The sequence below is a fragment of the Temnothorax curvispinosus genome, unplaced genomic scaffold (genome assembly GCF_003070985.1).
Source record: "Temnothorax curvispinosus isolate PA1 unplaced genomic scaffold, ASM307098v1 QBEX01005011.1, whole genome shotgun sequence".
In the NCBI taxonomy this organism is placed as follows: Eukaryota; Metazoa; Arthropoda; class Insecta; order Hymenoptera; family Formicidae; genus Temnothorax; species Temnothorax curvispinosus.
The window spans coordinates 2,045,225-2,065,411 of record NW_020214791.1 but is presented as its reverse complement, the minus strand read 5'-3'; the positions used below and the strand labels follow the sequence as shown (position 1 = coordinate 2,065,411).

General features: G+C 46.3%; 1 protein-coding gene across 1 annotated transcript; it reads right to left on the bottom strand.

Annotated features, from left to right (window-relative positions):
• Positions 1-817: 817 nt before the first annotated feature.
• Positions 818-8,008, bottom strand: LOC112454364 (homeobox protein goosecoid-like). Its single transcript, XM_025015708.1, has 3 exons — positions 6,974-8,008; positions 4,462-4,751; positions 818-1,228 (listed from the first exon to the last, which is right to left on the bottom strand). Exons 1-3 carry the CDS (start codon positions 7,515-7,517, stop codon positions 1,001-1,003), a joined length of 1,062 nt encoding a protein of 353 aa, XP_024871476.1. The 5' UTR covers positions 7,518-8,008; the 3' UTR covers positions 818-1,000.
• Positions 8,009-20,187: the final 12,179 nt, after the last annotated feature.

The following is a 20,187-nucleotide window of genomic DNA, read 5'->3' as shown; positions in this document are numbered from 1 at the left end:
CTCCTGATACAATTGACTCACGCCTTCCAAGTTCTCTTATCCTGTATTCGAAAGTTTTAAATGCGACCGTTTCAAAATTCCTAAACGATCGATGGGGCTTTAATATTTATGCGTGGAATATCGAAGCTCCGTGTAAACGTTTATATAAACGAGAATGTATTTTCCACAACAGCGAAGCGATTTCAATAAGAAAATATTGTTGTAAAACCGGGTTGCGCTCCGGGAATAAAAATAAGCGTGGAGAAAGAGTGTCGTGGGATTTAAATTTCTCGCTATCTAAATGGACACCTCGCTGCGCACTTATATGTAAATCGGAGAATCTCCAATAAAGGTATCGCATTGGAGGAAAATCGATACTGCTCTCCACGGATTAGACTGAAGGTCAAAATCAGTCGCGAAAAATTCGAGATCGATGAAGTGAAATAGATTTAGCTCGATTTAATTTCGATCTATTAATTAGATTGTGAATCAAGAAATAAAACGTGCATTTAAGTCAAAGTAACGACAAAGTAAGATGGAAGACGGACGAAATTAACTTTATAAATTAATTTTATAATCAATTTTACTCTCAAAGAGATAATTAGAGTGGAAACGAAAGGAAATTCGCAGCGACTCGGTTATTATCGCGATTTCCGAATATTCGACTAGAATATATACATGCAACGTTACATATGTATCCCGTGTAGCATCATGAGGCTACAAGATTCATTTTCCTAACGCATAAGAAGAAGATATACCTTTCGCGGATGCATCGTAACGCGCGCAAGAGGGACCAGAAACACCGCACCTCGTGTCTCGATGCAATAATTTATTTCGGTATTGTACACATTCATCGTTAGTCATATTTACAATGGTATTTACAGCGCAGTCACGTATGTACATGCCCGTACACGTCGTCGATAAGAGCGCGAAAGCACCGGGCCGTCTTCCATCGTCCTTCTCGACCTCCTCGATTTACCGATGGGCGAGACCGCCGCGTCTCGTCGTCATCACGGCCGCACTACGCTACCTCGAGGTCGGAGCTGTCCGTGTCCTGCTCGAGCTTCTGCTGATGCTGCTGCTGCTGTTGCTGCTGCCTGGTTAGCCCCAGACGATCGCCTACCATCACCGTCGTCGCAGCCCCGCCGTCGTCGGTGCGCTGACGCTGCTCCAGCTGCAGCTTCCGGATGCGGTCCTGCTCCTCCCGCTTCTGCTTCCGCCACTTGGCGCGACGATTCTTGAACCATACCTGAAATGACAATTCAACGTGCCGTTCAGAGAGACTCGTGTAAATTGACCGTTCATTCGGCGAAATTAAAGTCCAGCGATTCTCTTTCAGACGATTAAAAACGTATAACATTTTCACTTTTTGTTTAGACACGGCTGATTTCTACAAACTTTATCTTTAAATTAGTAAGGAGACGAGAAAAATTAAATATTGCGAGAAGCCGCGTTATATATATTGTTTAGAATTCGATTGTAATTCGAGCAAGAGTATTATAGGGAGTAGATGGAAGATCAAGTTGCTTGAAACCAACATTACCAAATGAAGGATTAAATAGGATTTATTATGTCTGCGGGTAAAAGTGTAGTTAGATTGATGTAAAAGGTTTTTTTTCAATCAAGCTTTGCATTAAATAAAACTAGAATCCCTTTCTAAAAAAGGCATGGATAGTTTATTGTTGCCTCTTTTCCGCGATGCCGATTGGTTTTCTTGCTGCGCTTACTTCATTTGTAGCTGTCATTGTATATTTTGACAGTTGTGTATATAATAGGGTTAATAGTGAAATGTTTTGTGTATATAATAGGGTTAATAGTGAAATGTTAAAGATAAATAGCGCGCGCGTAGCGCGCGTTTGTAGTGTCTAGTTTTTTAAAAAGAGGATTGAAAAATTTCTCTCGAGATAAAAAAAAGTGTATACTGGCCCATGGCGGTAAATTTGTTTCGTTTTTTGCTCAAAATTTATTTTCAACTTTATTTGTTATAATATGTAACAAACTTTTTGCACCAATCTAATGAAAAATAATTAATAAAGTTTATTGATGCTTATTTTTACAGTCACAGAACAAATTATAAGAGATATCTATATCTATAAATAAATATATAAATATAATTACGTTTTTTTTTTTTTAAAAATGAAACGATGCGATAACTTCAATTTTAAATTAATTGAAGTGATCGTTTATCAAAGACCAGTCTTTGAGCGATACAAATATAGTTGAGAAATATATATAATGCTTTCTAAATCGTGTGATTACACGAGACACATCAACACGCGTGCTGCAAGATATCATTTAACGAAGTAAGAAAAGACGCGTGAGAGACATCAAACGAATATTCCCGCCGTACTCGCGGGACACGCATTTGTCCCTCACGCCTGTCTGAATCAATCCGAATGAAAACCGACAATCAATATTCAACCCCCTACTCGCTCGTTCGTTTTGCTGCATTAGCCATTGTAATAGCTTAACCCTCGTTCACTTTGAAGAGTTCTCTCAGCTCGAGGACGCCGGATCCCGCGAGATGCGAAATTAAATCGCGTGACGATCGCGTGACGATCGCGCTACACGGTGGATCAAGACGCCTTGTTGACGCATAATTTTAATGACACCGGTGTCATGAGCGTTATAATTGATCAATCAGTGTTGCGCACGCTGATTTTTTTTTCCTCCGAACAAAGTGTGGGAGCACCGATAATTTCCGAGCTGTTGTTTTTCCTTGCTTCGGGATCCTCGGGATCCCAAGTCGAGTCGACGTGATCTTGGAAGCACACAAAACAGTGCCTTAGGTTTCTCACTCCCCCCCGCCCTCCTCCCCTTTCCTTCCTTCCCGCGGGTCGACCTGTTTCTAGCTCTTTCTTTGTCCTCTCTCCCCGTGCTCCCTCCATCGGGCGCACCAAGAGTCGCTATTCTACTAATTCTGTGCAAACACCGTGGACTCTCGCTCCGAGAGGCGGCCCCGGGTACCAGACACGCAGGTATATGTTGTTCCCGTCTTTAAACAACTCTCGAGACTCCGGGGACCTTTCTTTGGCAAAGCCGACGCGACGCGGGTGGTCCCACGCGAGTGTCAATGATTCTCAGAGTCCGTGATCGCTCGACGGAATTGTCGTCGGTCCAGGGATTTCGTTTCGGGTGTCGAACGAATTTTACGCAACTCGCTTGCAATCTCCATCCTCGCGATTCCGTGTTTTCGAGACCATCCGAGATATGGATACTTTACTTTTAGAGTAATCGCCCGAGACTTAAGTCTATTAATTGGGCACTATTCATTTGAGCGTTGAAAGTCGGCTCTAACATATTTTAATATACGAGAAATCACTAATGACGATTTGATAACTCTTCAAATTGATAGAAAGCGAACGCGTTGAAGTGTACAAAACTGTATAAAAGGATCCTGCTTTCAGTCGCGATGCTGTGTAAAAATCACAGAAATCACAATATGTCGCTCGTCGCCAGATTGAGAAGCTAGATCGTTAATTACTGGAAAAATAACGCTCGATCGACGACACAATGAGGTTATTGAAAGGTAAATTTATACGAAATTAACGCTACGCGGAAACCGCGCGTTCTCTCTCTCTCTCTCTCTCTCTCTCTCTCTTGTCTGCGGAGAGTACACCACTTTAGAGATTATAATTTGCATGACGCGCGTATACGCGCTATCCGGCACGCGTGTGCGTGCGAACGAGAGCGCGCGCGCGCGCGAGCGTATGTATAATTGAAGTAAACACATTATCGCTAAAGCTTTTAATCTAGCATGCAACTTGTTAGCTCAAGTCGACCGAGGCCCCGATAAATACCCACCGCGGTAAATTTTAATGACCGCGTTAAAATATTATGGGCTTTTATGCATTAGGACGACAAACACAGGCCGTTCCATCCCACTCAGGAACGGCGGCGGCGGCGGCGACGGCGCGTAGTTTGCCGACATTACATTACAAATTGTGCGTGCGGACCCGGGCCATCCGGACGGTCAATGTTTGTCGATCCGAAATCCAATATTCCGTTCACGGCTCGAGAAAGTAATTTGTCATCGGCAGGCGGCTTAAGCCCGTCGCCTCTGCGCGATGTAACTTCGCTGCCGTTTGGTATCTCGAAACGGTAGCCGGTCTTCTCGGTTTTTAGAAACCGACCGTGGACGAACGGAAGTCCGTAATTGTCAACACACGCTATTTTCTCTTTCTTATCGTTCTGCTGTTCCGGCTAAACCGGCGTTTCGCAACGTGGTCGATCTCGTTTCGCGATCGACGCGACGGGAGGAACGTCCTCGACTGTGATTTTAACGACTAGACACGACTCTCGCTTCAATTCGGGTGTATTTTAATTTTTTGAACTTGAAATTTAATTGTAAAACGATTAACGTGATACTAATGAACCGTGATGACTTATCAATGTCGCGTAAAATTGATTCTTCGTCGAAGAATTAGTCATTAAAACAAAGAGAATTCAAACGAGAATAATAGACTGTAAGATTCGACTAACCTCGATCCTTTCTTCCTTGAGGTCGACCTGGAGGGCCAGCTGTTCCCGCAGGAGCACGTCGGGATAATGTGTCTTGTCGAAGGTGGCTTCCAATTGTTCCAGTTGCTCCTCCGTGAAGATCGTTCGATGACGACGTTTCCTCTTCGCCATCGGACCCATTCCCGGATTGTTGGGATTTATCTGGTAGGGATGACCGGTGTGATAGAAGGCCGGCTGTCCGTGAAGGGAAACGCCGGCGGCGGCCATCGCCGCCACGTATCCTCCGGGATACAATCCCGGATATGCCGCGGCTGAAATTCGAAAATGACAAACATAGGATGATAAAAGCTCGCCCCGGCTATTTTGAAAATTCGCTACGAGTTCCATCGAGCTACATCCCGAGCCCGTCCGAAATGACAATAAAGATTATCCGCGCGGCGGCCGCAAACGCGGCCATTTGAACTTTGCGCCGGCATTAAAGATTCAAACGTCCATTCTCGCGGTCGCGATTATAACATTTGGGGGAGGACCTGGGGATCGATTGTGCGACGAGCGATAATTGTAACAATCGCGGTAATTCCGCCACTAAATCGACGGGATTGACAAAAGGATTACATCCTTTGCGGTAGCAAAGGCCAATCCCGATAACCCGCGATCGGCGATCGGCGTTTCCAATGGTTTTCTCGGATCGGAGAGTTAACGGATGGACGGTCGGAGGCCCGAGGAACGTCGCGATACTATACGAATATTACGAATACTCGCGGACCCCATTCACACCGCATGCGCTCGGGATAAAGAGGTCGCCCGGCGCCCCCGTCCCGGGGGACGTTTTACTTTAAAATCTCGAAGAAAGCTGCTTAAACGCGACGTTGCGTATGAAAATGCGGGGACGGTAAAAATTTCTTGCTTTTACCCCGGGTCTCTCTCTCTCTCCCTCTCGCCCGTTCTCTCGCGCGCGTTTGCATGCCTTCCTTTTCACGGTTCTCCGTCTTCTAGCGGGATTGCGGAAGGAGCTAGATCGTTCATGCATGATCGAAACGGATTGCGGATTTCATCTCGCGTATCCCCAATGCGAGAGAGCGCGCAAGTTTCCTTGAGGGAAAAATACCTAAAGCTCCCTGCGGGCGTGAAAGAAATTTTGGCGTGTTTCGCACCGGAGCGGGAGCTCTCTTAGGATTTCGCGCGGGGTCTTACAATTTTTGCATTGTAAAGTGTTAAACGTCTCTCTGTTGGAACGAAATACGTTTACCGAGCCACAGAAAATTGACGAAATGCGAACGAATTAGATTCTTTACTTTGTAGAAGCGAATGAGATGAGATAATAGGAGCGTAGCCTGCGGGAAATAAGAGGTCGGCGGCGTTGACAGAAAGAAAAACCCTGAGCGCGGATTGAAGTTCCACAACTTTTATAATTATTTATTCATTGTGATAACGAGTTCAAAACTGAAGATACTAAGTGTCATATACTGATTTAAACTAGATACGAAACGCGATCTATTAATGGCAGTGTAAAATTTAAAGCACGAGCGTTCAAAATGTTCGCAAAACAAGAATTTCACTATCGTGCGCGCTTAAGAATTCTATGCGCGAACTGATAAAGGAATATAGTTAAAATATATATATAATCCGCGTGAATCGGACAAAACGAACGATATTTCACGCATCATAGATGCGAAATAGAATCGAATAATCGCTCTAATGCGCGTTTTAACGTTTTATAACTTGCCAAATTTTTTCCCTCGCGTTTTAGAGTTAATAAATAATATTTTTTTTCAATTTCACATATCGTTTCCGTGCCGGGAGAATAATTTACCAATTTATTTGCGGAATGTGAAAGAACGTGGAGATTGGACTCTGTCGCCGAGTTTTCGATTTATTATGAACGCTGCGAAATTGACGGCCGGCATTCTGAACATTATCGACATTCTCATTCGTATTGCGAAAAAGATTGCAAAGAACGATATATTGCGCCGATGTCGCTTGATAAAACTGTAATGTAATCGAATAAATGCAATTAACATTTCCACGCGGCACAGCGTAAATTAATCGTTCGACCTCGCGTAATTGTTCAATACGAGCGATCCCGAACGCTTCATTTGCCGGAGCGTGTTATCATTACTACCGGTCTCTCGACGCAACGCGGAAACTCCATTTACCGCTGACTTGTCACACGTAGGAGTTTAACGTATAATGTATAATCCAACAATACGAAACTTAATTCGTTAACGACTATGGGGATCGCGAATTGTGCGAGCTCCACTTAAGATATACATGATTATAAACGGTATATAAGAGATGCGCTTATGGGATTCCAGAGAGACTTCAATGGAGCGACGTTAATTATAATTTCATGCATAGGAGAACCCGAATGACAGAAGTTCAAGCTCAAAGTGTAAAAGGGCGTCCGTAGAAGAAGTCTAAAGGATTAGGGCGTCTTTTAAGGCGCCGCGGCCCCTTTGACAGACTTGCGGAGAGAGAGAAGAGTCACGCCGATCCTCCGGAGGGGGCGGCGGCGACAGTGCTGTATACCCACCGAGAAAATCCGCCGAGGTGAACGCCAAGTGGTGCAGCTGCTGCTGAAGCGGATGCATCGCCGCGGCGGTGGTGCGTCCGGCCGCCGACTCGATCGTCTCCGGCGTCTGAATCACGGATGCGGCGACGGTGGTGGTGCTCGTGGGAGCGACGACGTTGCCGATCGGCCGCGGCGCCAGGATGCTGTCGATGGTGAAGAGCGAGGTGGGGGACGACATGGTGGAGGCGGAGGTGCCGCCGGTCGCGGGTCTCGAGGGGACGACCGGTTCGCCGTGGCGGTGATGCCGCGGCATCGTCTCCTCCGTGCCGATCGGGCTCCTGGCGAACGCGCGCTCGTGCCCGCCATCGGCCCCCGTCTCGTTCTGATTGTTATTGTTGCGCCTCGTCACCGCCGATACGTGATTCTGCGCGTCCGGCGAGTAGCTGTACAGATATCTGTGGCCGTAGCCGGATATCCCGGGACCATCCGAGTGCAGCGGACTCGACGGCTCCGTCATGGGCGAGCGGGATCTCGGCGAGTCGCTCGCATAAATGCTCTCTACCATGTTACGTAACGGCCGGGGGGGCACGAACTCGCGGGTGTATACAAGTGGTATCGGCGACAAGATGCGCGTCGCGCGAGTCTCCAGACCCTCGAGAGATGCGAAAACGAAGGATGCGCCTCGTTCTATCCTCGTTCCCCGGCGACGTTACGTTCTCGCACGCATCGTAAAACGCGATTCCCGATCTTCTCGCGAATTTCAAGCACCGCGCGCGAACTTTGATCGATGGGGGATCGCTGCCTCTGTTCTATCTCGTTTTCTTTTTTTGTTTTGTTTTGTTTTAAGTTCGCGCGAGATCCTGTTCCGGATTCTGGTGCGGATATACGAGGCTCTCCCGCCTCGCAGAGACGATCGCTCACCGACGTCGAGGCATCGAGATGGGAAAGGCGCGCGAATCCGATCTCCACCGGCGGGAGATCCGTGCCTGGACCTTATTACCCCCCGCTCGCCGTCGCGCCGACCGCACTTTATCCACTTCGGACCGGCCGTCGAGCCGCCGTCGCGGGGCGCCTAGCCTAGCGTCGTGCGTCGCGGACACGGGACTGACATCTCCCCGATAAAGGATATACGTGGACTAGCCATAACGGTGGCCGCCGCGATGCCGCGATGCCGCGTGGACGCGGTGCGCCGCTATCTTCCTACCCTACCCGTGCCGCTCCGTTCCTCGCGCGCGCACAGCCGACAAAGCCACCCCCGTGGGCCCCCGTGAGCCGCGCCAGCCGCGTCGGTGGCGGACAGAGGGACACCCTCGGGTGCCGCGTCGGGTTGGCGTGCGTTGTCCGCGATCGGGGCGTGGCCCTATCTGGCTCCGTCCACTTTTCCACCACCCGGCCCGCGCGCTCTCTCGCCGCGATGTAGCTCCCTCGCATCTCCCTTCCCCGCGCGTTACGAAATGCGGGCGCGAGGGAGGGCGAGAGAGAGGGCGAAGCGGAGGGTCGTCGACGACGACGACGACGACGACGACGACGAGGACGAGGACGATGAGGACGACGAGGACGAGGTTCTCTCGCGCGGAGGGTGCGATCGCGTCGCGACGCTCAGGGGTGGGGGAAGCGCACCCCTTTCGGATGCCGCGCCGCGGCAACAGACACACGCGAGGCAACGCTCGCCTGTGTCGGGAGAGGGTGGTCGCGAAATAACCCTCTAACGGAGAGAGAGAGAGAGAGAGAGAGAGAGAGAGAGGAGGCATCGCGGAAGCGAACGACATATTTGTCGATGCATATTACGAAGGTTACCGAACCTCTCGCCCCCTCGTTGCCGTCGTTCGAGCACGCGATCGAATCGAGGAGCTTATTTTTGCAAACCGTCTTAAATCCGTACTTTTCGAAAATGGAGACGGGGCGTTAGAAAGCATTCCAACGACTTCAATATGTAATCTTTATTCATAAAAAAAGTATTTAGATATTTTGAAAGAGATTCTGATTTAACTTTTGTGAGATTTATAAGACACTCTTAAAATTTACAGCCAATGAAATTATAATTTATTGCAATCAATAAAATCATTGAGAAATCATTGTAAATGATTTGAAATCTTTCATATTACCTTTGTAATGCCCAGATATCAAACTAAATTTTATTAAAGTAAAGCCCATGGGAAAAAACTGGAAGCATGGTCCGATTAACGTAAAAGATTTGTCATCTTTTTATCAAACAGAGTTGAAAACGAAATTTCAACAAAATCGAAGCAAGTTTACCGCCACGGGCTTCAATGTAGTACTCTCTTTTTTTTTATTTAGAGAGAAATTTTTTAATCCCCTTTTAAAAAAAAACTTTAGTTTTTAATTTTATTTGATGTACAAAGTTTGATCTTTTGCATCTACCTGACAAATCTCTGTTATCCATTTTTGCTTCCCTTAAATTTAATTCGCAAAGAGCCCTGCTTTTTCATACACTACCAGCAAAAATGGCGGTTTGATATTTTTGCTATAAATCTTTCTTTAACGGGAAATTTATTATCAAAGAATTAAGATCGTAGGTGTTGGATTATAATGCACGTTTACATAATTTTATTATAATCTTGATGATCGTATGATATTATAACAAAATGACCCCTCTGTCAATGCATTTGGTTATTATCGTCTCAATGTGCACCATTCTTCGTTCCGCCTTACTCGCAGCTTGCGTTTAGAATATCAATAATCAGCTAATCTTATGGGTATGAGCTAAGATTAGAAATTTGCGACCAGTAATCTTAAATAATCGAATCGATTTGTCGACGTTATGGGATCAAATAGCGAGCGCAAACGCCAATCCGAACGCGATGAACCCCACGCGGAAACTCAGGCGTCGGTAGATCTGGATTATGGCGGTTGCGCGCGACCAGAGAGGGAGAGAGAGAGAGAGAGAAAGAGAGGGGGAGAAAAGGAGAGAGAACAATACCTACCTATCTAGCGAATCCGCGCGGATCTGTTCAATTATTCAAATCCCGGCCAATGCATCCGTATTAATAACATAAAACCGTTGTAATGTGCATTGACTGTCGTCTCCCCCCATCTCGTAGCGAGCGAGCGAGCGAGGGCACCAGGAGGGACCGCGGCATCGTGATACACGAAGAATCGAGCGTGAAAAACGTTTTCTCTCTTCTCCCCCTCCCCTCTCTCTCTGCCTTTCTTTTTCTCGTGAGGGGCGCGCACGTATCCCGATATTATACATATAGGTACCCCGCGCGCGCGGCCATCCGTGTCTACCCCTCGCGACGAGCCCCTCCTTTCGACCCTCCTGGCCGAGGTATCCGGCCTCTCCCCGATGCTGCGGTCCGCCCGGGCGCAGCAAGATCCACGCCGGAGCTTAATCCTAATCCGTACGTTAATCGTACGCCCGATCCCGGCGAGCCGGATCCCACATTCTGCGCGATTCGTGTACGCGTATTATGTCCACCTATCCGCCTGTCTACCTACTTACCTACCTACCCGGTTTAGGTCCGTTGTCGAAACCAGAAGAGAACGGCAGACAGCTTGTCTCGCGCGCGCGCACGCACGCACGCACGCACGCGAGGATCCGCGGAAGAGAATTCTCGAGGAAGGAGGGCCCTGCATGCTTTCTCCCTTCTTGCAGCGGACACGGCCATTGTTCGCCGGTACGTCGTGAATTTTATTAGAAACGAACTGGGAACCGGCCATCGCTAATATATCTCTTGATCTGCCGATGGTCTTTTTGCGATTGCTCGATCCGCGCCCGGCGCTCCGCTCTCGCGTTCGGACCGTTCCCCCGAGAGAGCGAGAAATGGCGAACGGTGAAGCTGGACGAGTTTACTATTTCGAAATCGGTATACAAGTCCGGCTTTCAAATATCATGAATTGTAAATGAGATGTCGCTTCTCTTTCCGGAGAGAGAGAGAGAGAGAGAGAGGTAACAAAATTAAATAAGTTTACTTTGACCGCGGTCAGCGGGATGGACCGGAGGGGGGAGGGCACGTGCGGGGTAAGTCGCACCGTCTCGAATGCGCAATGAATCTCAATTGAGCGCGCGCGCGCGGCGAAAAAGAGACGTAAACTGAAAGAGAGATGTAAAATATCGCATCCTTCTCGCATATGTCGTTCGTTTAGCGATTCACACGAATCCTTCGAAGACAGCGCCGAGAGTTCGTCTCCCTCTCTCTCTCTCTCTCTCGTTCTCCCGGCAAAACCTCTCTCGCCGTAAGGAGCGCTCCCGGCGGGGCGGCTGCGGCTTCCACGAAAAAGATTACAATTTTCCCCGGCAATCACGGGGGGATGAATCCTCGGCGCTAATGCAGCGACAATACAGATGTTTTCGCGTCTAAGCGGCGTGCTAAGTGGATCTCGCCCTCTTCCCCCCCCCTCTTCCCGCTTTTCCCTCCCTGTCTCTCGCTCTCGCGCTCGCTCTCGCTCGCGCGCCCTTTCGTTCCTCGTGAGGGCGAGAACACGCTGGAAAAAGCAGCCGCGTCGATATTCTTAAAGGCGTAGCCGCGGGGTGTCGGGCGGGCCGATACCTGATCTTCTCCACAGCTTCCGAAGTCTCTTCCCGGCATCTCTCGCTTGGACTCGACACGGTCTCTCGGTTACATTTGACTGCATGCCTTCCTGCCTTCCCGAATAATTGGAGCAGAGCTACGATAGGACGCGGCCGATCACGCTGTTCGTCGTGAAATATTCAGACGCGCCATTTTCCCCCGGCGCGCGGCGCGGCGGGGCGAAGGGAGGACTTTCGTATCCCGGTGAGACGTACCTTCTTATTGATAGGTATCGTTCTCGCCGAGACGAAGAACGGCGTGACGTTGTTGACGTCTCCGGCCTAAGATATTGTTCGGTTCGCATTCTGAATGATTATTCCGGGCCTGCTGGTCGATTCTTTCGGAATTTCACGCTCGTTTACTTCTTATGCTCTCGAGAAAGTGACGAGCATTGAAATGGAAGGCAATTATCGGCCGTGAAACGTTCGATTCGACCCTTGACTCTCAATAAATGAGGGACGTCCTAAATCGTCTAGCTTTAAAGTATATTATATCTATATATGTAAAAAAGTATATAATTGCACGTTACATAAATTGTACATTTTTTTTTTACAAACAATTATATTTTCTTTGCACCAGAGTTGATTGAAATTGAATCAAATCGAATTGTATGATTTCGTTTAAGAAATGTCGATGTAGATACACAATAACGCATATAACATACAAGTTTATCATATTATCTCTCTAAAACTGTAAAACTAATGTCAAACATTTTTTTTCCAGGAAACATTTCGTTAGCTTTGAGAGAAAAAAACATTGTGTTAAAATAAATCATCTTTATATGACTCGGGATACATATGAGCGGAAAGTATGCTTAATAAACAACAGCGAAGGGACTTTTGCGTGACAAACGCAACTTAAACAATTACATAATTAAACCCCAGGAAACTTTCTCGCGGGGAGCGAAGGGCGATGCAGTTTTAAAACCGCGCAGCCGGAAGATGAATGCGACTTGGAGTGCTCTTCACCCGCGCGGTTCTTTATCCGTTAATCCCTCGACAGTTCGCGGATTGGCGCGAGTAGTTGTAAAAACAGCGGGACACCGGCGTGGAAAAATGTTGTAAGCGAGATTAAGCGAGAAGATTCCGAGAGAGTTGTGCACTTCCGCCGCGAGTCGCGGATGTGTCTCGCAAAATTAATATTTTCCTACCCTCGCGCGGCTCATAATGCAGCGCGCAAATATTGTTCCTACGCCCCGCGCGCGCACGGGATATCCCGCGCACCCTCGCGCGCGCGTCCTCAAAGGATGCCGAATTTCAAAGGACGAGAGGGAAAAGGGCGACGGAGAGACCGGGCCCGTGTCTTAATCTATCCGACCGAGTCCGGCGCGTTGTTCACGTGAGTTCCACAAAGGATTAGCGAGTAGTCGATTACGGTTCCCCGTAAATATTTGCCCGTTCCCGGATTCGGGCGAGAGCCCGACGATTTTTACGCTCCCTCTTTCACCCTTTGTAAAAAAAGGCCCTCAGCCCTTCCTTCGTGAGATCCGGTAAAAACCGATGCCACTCCGCGCGATCATTTTATAGCTGCTACTCGAGCGTTCGAGGAACGTAATCGCAACTTGTAATTACGATCTAAGGGCAAATCGCGCGAGGATTAGCACTAGGCTAATTTGTAACCTTCGGAGTGACAGAATTTTTGTTGACGAATAATTTTACGAAGAATTTCGACGCGCCTAACTGCGGCTTTCCGGCCGCGGAAAGAAGATTTCCGCCGAACGGAGAAGTATTTTGCAAATTCTCTGTGCGCACGTACGAAACAACGTGCCTATAATTAAGTGGAATTCTGCCAGTTATTATCGAGAACGCGGACTCGAGATCGCTGCGCGATGCGTAGCGTACGTATGTATATGTATACGCGCGGATACACGCGTATCTTATATACGCGCATGTGCGTGCATATACATTTATACGCGCGAGATGCATATATAGATACGCGACGAATAATTGTCCGCGCTCGTACACGCGACGATGCGCAACGATCTCAAATTTATTGGCATGCACGTTAATTACTTTAATTATTACACCGCTGTCAAAGGCTGATCGGAATACAAAGGAAGTTTATTCGACGCTGAACTATGTTCGCATCGCCCCGAGTCACCAATCGCCAATTAATTTTCCATAATTGGACGGACACGCTGCCGGAGCACGTACTCTACACTCCTTGACGCTCGTTACACGCGTGTGTATATATATTTTATATATACATATTATGTATATGTGTGTATATATAACAAATACATGTATACGTATATATATATGTATATATAAATATATATGTGTGTGTGCATGTGCGGGTGTACGCGCGTATGTGCGTACATACACCCCGATGGACCTGGCGTCCCACGCACACGTCTCTGCTTAAAATGCGTCGCAACCAGCCGCCGGCCACGCCGCCGTATTTTCAGCAGGGAACCAATTAACAGTTTTCACCTATTCCTTTTCAGGTGAAAGAGCGTACCCAACACAAAAAATCGAAATAAACGCCGGGACGAGGCGGGGGGGGGGGAGGGGGACGTGGGGTGAGGGGGTGGTAGGGGGAGCGGGTGAAAAAAATAGCGCGCGGGTGGGCGGCCTGGCCGGAAAAATCAACTCCGGTTCTCGCCGAGTGCACATTTTTCGATGTCGACGCCATTAAAATTGGACTCGATACACGACACTGACAAATAGTGCGTTTTCTGACAAGCGGCGAGCGTAATTAGTCGTCGCCGTAAGGTATGTGGCTGAATTCGAAAAAAAAGGGAAAAAATGGAAAAAAAAAACGCACTCGTGTAATTTCGTTGGCGACCCGCTGGAAAATAAACGCCGGATACAACGGGTAGATCGTAACGAAAAGTCTTATGTTTCAACATTTTTTTCCTCTCTAATTAAGAGGATTCTGATTTGACACGGTTGAGTGTTGTCTTTTTTTTTTCTTTTGCAAAATTATGAAGATACGTGGAAGAACCGACGAGAGAAACGTGTCGCTTCGTCCGTAAAACGCGCATTATTATCGAGCTACGCGAATTACAGGGGGTACGGCGAGAACCAAGTTCGATCCCGTTAATGGTCGCACGGGGCTATCGGGCTAAATAAATCAGCAAGCAAACAAATAAATAAATAGGAGTGCCCGGACGTATAACGTGAGGCTGCCACTCGCAGCCGGGGTGGCGGAGGAGATGGGTGGGCCCTTTAAAGCCGTTTCCTGACGGATACGGATTTCGCTAAGTGATACCAATAACTCGGTGGGCTAACAACGGGGCGCACTTCTCGCGCGGGATTCGACGGGAGGATATATAGACGGGAGGACCGCGCGGCAATCCCGTGGGATGTTATCTAATCCCGCTGGATTTGTTGATTCTGCGTCTTGCGCCCGGCAAAGCCCGATGAGGTTTTCGTGTAGCACGGGATTACCCCTATTTTCCGCGACCTAAACTCACCGCCCCTCCGTCTCCCTTTCTCGGCCCCGTCGCCCTCTCGAACGAGAATGCGCCACTCGCCGCGTAGCGGAAACACGACGCGTCATCTCGTCGGGGGGGTACCGTCCCCCTTATTCGTCGCAAAAAACAAGCCGCGTAAAGTTAACGTAAGAGCGTTTAAGACTTTCCATCGACGCGCGCATTAACTTATCACCGTAAACCGTATAATAGCATAATAATATTGTATGGCACATTATACACAGCGCACAATACAACGCGATTGTACAGCGGCATAATGATTAAATCCGGAGGTGCGAGTTAATAGCCGGAATGGCTTAATTGCAGGTGATAGCGGTATTAAACGGCCGATAAAGGACAGCCTTTAATATCCTCGCTTCGGAAAATCGTTCCCGACGAGACGCATGTTATTACCGCTTGACATTCAAAAACATTTAGGCACGAAATTAATATGATCTTATTCGAAATAACCGCTGTATGTTGGGAAATTTCATGTCTCTAAACCTTATATAAGGATGGTATTTTATTTGCTAGTTATAATTAATTGCTGAAATGTCATTTGAACAAGCTTCGACCTTTATAGGTATACGTATATAGAAATGCTCCTCTACGAAATTGTCCGTCAGCAATCTGTTTAAAATCTATTTGGAAATTGTAAATTAACAACTCGAGAAATTTTAACCGGTTTTTAACTTAAAGATGAAAATGCTCTTCAAATTTGTCGACAGGCATTATCATCTTCAATTAAATCTGAAAATTGAAAATTTACAAAGAAATCTTAACCGATTTCTCCCTAACTTAAAGATAAAAGTACTTTACGTAAATCTAGAGATAGAGTAAATTAATAATGAAAAATCTGAATAGATTATCGATTTAAAGACTTAAAGCATTACTTGCTCTTTATACCTGCTAAAATTCCTTCTCGATACGGCATTTCGTAGTCGAAGGGTTGACGATGGTAACTATATACGGACGGAGTACGGGTGAGCGATGTGGCTGGACGAGGAGGTCGAGGAGAGAAGATAAAAAAAAGCGCGTTTTATCGCGCGATTACCATCCTTCCGCAAATTCGCGTGACGGAGAGATGTTCCGGGCCCGGAAACCGATATAGCGCGCGGTAAACAAAGATGTGCGGCGCGGAACTTCTGTCTCGCGGTGCACATCGCTCGCCCCCACGCCCACCACCCTCTCTCTCCTCCCAGCCTCCCGTGTAACGCGCAGATTATTCTATTACACGTTGCGTAAACACCGAGGGCACAAGCGGACGACGCGGGTACCCCCAGAGCGGCGCGAGAGCTGCCTCCGCGGCCTCCGGTGAGCGATGCTGTTTGCTCTGAAAATGCGTTATTGTTTCACCGCGATAAAAAATTCAACGTTTGGATAATTACATCAGAACTGATCGATCGGCAGACCGGGATAGGTGGGGAACGGGGGGGGAGATCGCCCCGGGCGAGTTTCCACTGGGTTACTGACTTACTTAGTCCGCCCATTTCTGCTGAGCGCGCGGTGCAAAAGAAAAAAAAAAAGGAGAGAAAAAATAGAAGAAAAGAAGGGGCGGATTTTGCGGTTTAACGATCGATCGATCGTTTTGGCGGTGGAGATGTCTCGAGCTGTTTTCGAGCTATAATTAAACGGCTGAGTTTCGCGGACATTTTATCGGGCAAGGAGAAACGTGAGTCGGCCTTTTTAGATGTGAGAGAAGAAGATATTCTTCTTCCAAGGATATAGTCGACTTAACATTGCGAAGGGCGTTCGCGATGTACTAATAATTTCTTTTGTACCAAAGCTTTACGTTCCTCAAAATTCTCGTTTTTGCTCGAGATTTCATTGAATTTCCTGTTTGATGCTTCTAAACATTATTTATATCACGTTTACAATATAATGACATTTATTTTCTTTGTTGAAAAAAATAATATCACTTTAATAAAAGAGGAAACGTTATAAAGGAGATTAAAGCACGTGATTTAGAATCTCCAAAATTCATAAGAAGAAAAATCGGGAGTTTTTTCCCGAGTCACTTTTACAACTTCATGTTTTTGAAAACTCGGGACGCTTTTTATACCTTACGAAGCTATAGGGGGCGAAAAATAAGCTCGTAGGAGTCGCTATTCGAGAATTTATTCATATTTCTACAGATATACGAATTTAAGACGCTTTAGAGGTAAGCTCCCCGATCGACGATCGTTCTCCGAAACGTCTCTCTGTCGCGATTGACGGAAACGTTTGTCCATCCGCTCGCTCTCCGTGTGGCTTCCTCTATCCGCCCGAGAAAAAATACGTACCGCTCTATTCCTCGTCTCTATCCGCCCGCGCGGATCAGCGAAAACAGAAATACGATGGGCGAGCGAGAGGAATCGCTACTTTTTTTTTCGGTCGGGCCAATCGGTGCGTGGCAGCTGCGATCCTTTCTCGAATCTCTTTCCTTTCGCGTGTGTTCCCTCTTTTCTTCAAACCGACAGGCCCAGGTTTTCCCCGGGTAATCCCTTCGTGGAAGAACGATGGACGAGGGGAGGGAGAGAAAACACAGAAAGAGAAAGAGAGAGGAGGCAGAGCGGTTCTTGCGCGCGCGGGAGCGGAAGAAACGAGGATGGCCCGCGAGAGAGGACGACCGACGATCCCGCGCTGTTTGCCTTTTATTAAACTCTTGTTAAATGCCGCCTTTCACCGCACACACAATTGAATCGGCAAAACAGCGGAGATAATGCCCCTACCGGCTCGGTATACGCCCGCAGGACCCGGAGGCTCTAACGAAAGAGGGAGAGCGAGCGAGCGAGCGAGAGATAGATAGAGAGAGAGAGAGAGCGAAAGAGAGAGAGAGGGAGAGATGGAAAGAGAGAGGAAGACTTACCGCAAACACCAGTTCCTTGTACGTCTTGAAATGGACACCGTGTAATCCGCCTCTTTATGCAGCGACTGCGGGAATCGCCCGGGATCCTTTAGCCGAGGATCCCGCTCGCGTAGGGGAGGATCCTCGGCGTGAAAGGTGGCCCTGATCGATTTCTCGTGAAAAGAAACCTCCGCGAAAATGGCGCGGTCCACCCTCCGCAAAACGGGCCCGTTTAATGAAAATATTTGGATGTTTCCAAACTCAAGATCGACACACGGTCGTCGAAAGGGCGGGGGTGGGGGGGGGGGCCGTTTCGGTCTCAAAGGGCTGGAAATCGAGGACCCTTCTTCCACGATTACGCGCGCAACGGAACCCTTTGCTGAAGCTGTACCTTCGCGCACGTCTTAATTCGCATAGCCGCGTGACACGCGAAAAAAGAGGATCACGTTCGTCTCGAGACCACTTTAAACGATCCATAATACAGAATAGAATTCTATTTGTACTTTTGTGTCGTGTATTACGAAAAATATATTTAAAGAGAATCAGGGTACGCAACTATGTAAAATTGTATATTAAAATGCAAAATTTTGATATGTATCAAAATACATAGAGCACTTTTAAACAATTTATGATTCGTATAAAAATTCAAATCATAATTCTAAGTTTATGTATTGTATAAAAAATATTTAAGAGAGAATCAGAATACATAACGACGAGGGATGTTTCTAAAGTTTTGGGAAGCGTGCCCTCTAAACCTTTTACTTCGTTCATTTTTATTAACATTGCAGTATAATCTTTCAACGTAGTTTTTATTTAACTGAACATACTTATCCTAGCGCAAAACCATTTTTCTTAGGCTTTTTTAAGGGTATCTTTTATCGCGGCAGAATTCTCAGAACTTTGGAAACATGTCTTGTATAAAATATATAAAATGCGCACGTATATCAAAATAGAATTATAATACAATATAAAATTATGATGTTCTACAATTCTACAATTTTCTCATCAGAGAATTCAGAATAGAATTAATATAGTATTTTATATATATTTTAATATAAAAATATATATAAAAAGAATCAAAATGTATACAATTTGTATTTATTTTTTATATTGTATTCACATACACACACGCACACAAACGTACATTAAAATATTCACGTATACCAAAATACATGACATATAAAACTATAAATAAAATTCTATCGTAGAATCTATATTATTTATAGATTATTTAAGCTGGCCTTTAATCACTTTAAAACGATTATTCGAAGCTTTTATTAAAACAGACGACATTCACGTTACGCTTTATTCGTATAACGTTTTACTAAAAACAATACGTATCTCAATATTATTCGATAGAGAATGGAAAGTATAAATGGATATTAACACTTCGTTCCAGAGCTGCGCTTGGATCGATTAGGAAACAATAAATAAAAAAAATACATAACAAAAATCCACGTGTGTTCCCCCCCCCCCCCGCGACCGTCTACCCGTGACGATTATTATTATCCGCGGTCGCGCTCGTAACGGTTCGTTGCGTCACTGCCGCATCGCTCCGCTCCATCCCGCTCCGCTTCGCTCTCGGGCACGCATCGGTGACATCGGTTTATAAAAAAAACACTTTTAATCGCTGGCTTGAGATATGTCTCAGCATCAGAGGTTACGCCGTGAAAAATAACGGCGATACACAAACGGCGATATCGCGGCCCGGCGGTTCTATCGTGTTATTTATTGCCGGAGCAGAGAAATGAAATTCCTGGAAGGAGAGGGAGGGAAACGGGGCGTTTTTCTTCCGATCAAATCGCACGCAAACACACGGTCGCGAAATAATACCTCCGGCTGTTTTTACCTCCTGCGAGGGAGAAAAAAAATTTTTTTAATTCGTATCTCGTTACGAGCTCGTTAATAGACAATCGGTTAAGCTTCTCCCGAAAAACAGTCGACGCTCGAGAAAGGCTTAATCTATAAAATAGTATTTATCCACGTTTACCCAGCCCTAGACGATAGATTCGAGAATGCGTTTTGATTATTATCGTTATGAATTAAAGCGAAAATGTGAATAGACGAAATTCAGTTTCGGAAGAATTTAAAGCGAGCATCCAGAAAATTGGACCTTACTTTTCGTAATTCAAATAGTCGCACTTTTATATTTTTTTTCATTACAACCCTTATAGCTTTAAATTTGCTTCATTTAGAACTGAAATAATGATTTGATTTATTTATATTTTCAACGCTTAAATTTACCTAGTGTGTTCGCTTTTGGAATGTTGAAAGAGCCCACTTTAAATGATCTATAATTCGCATCGGATTTGAAGTAACACTATAATATAATTTTGTAGGTAGTGTATTTGATAATATATATTAATTTTATATACGCGTGTATTAACATATGTTTCTCGTGTCACAATTAGAAATAAAATTCTCTCTGTCTTGGACTCTCTATTTATAATTTTATATGCCA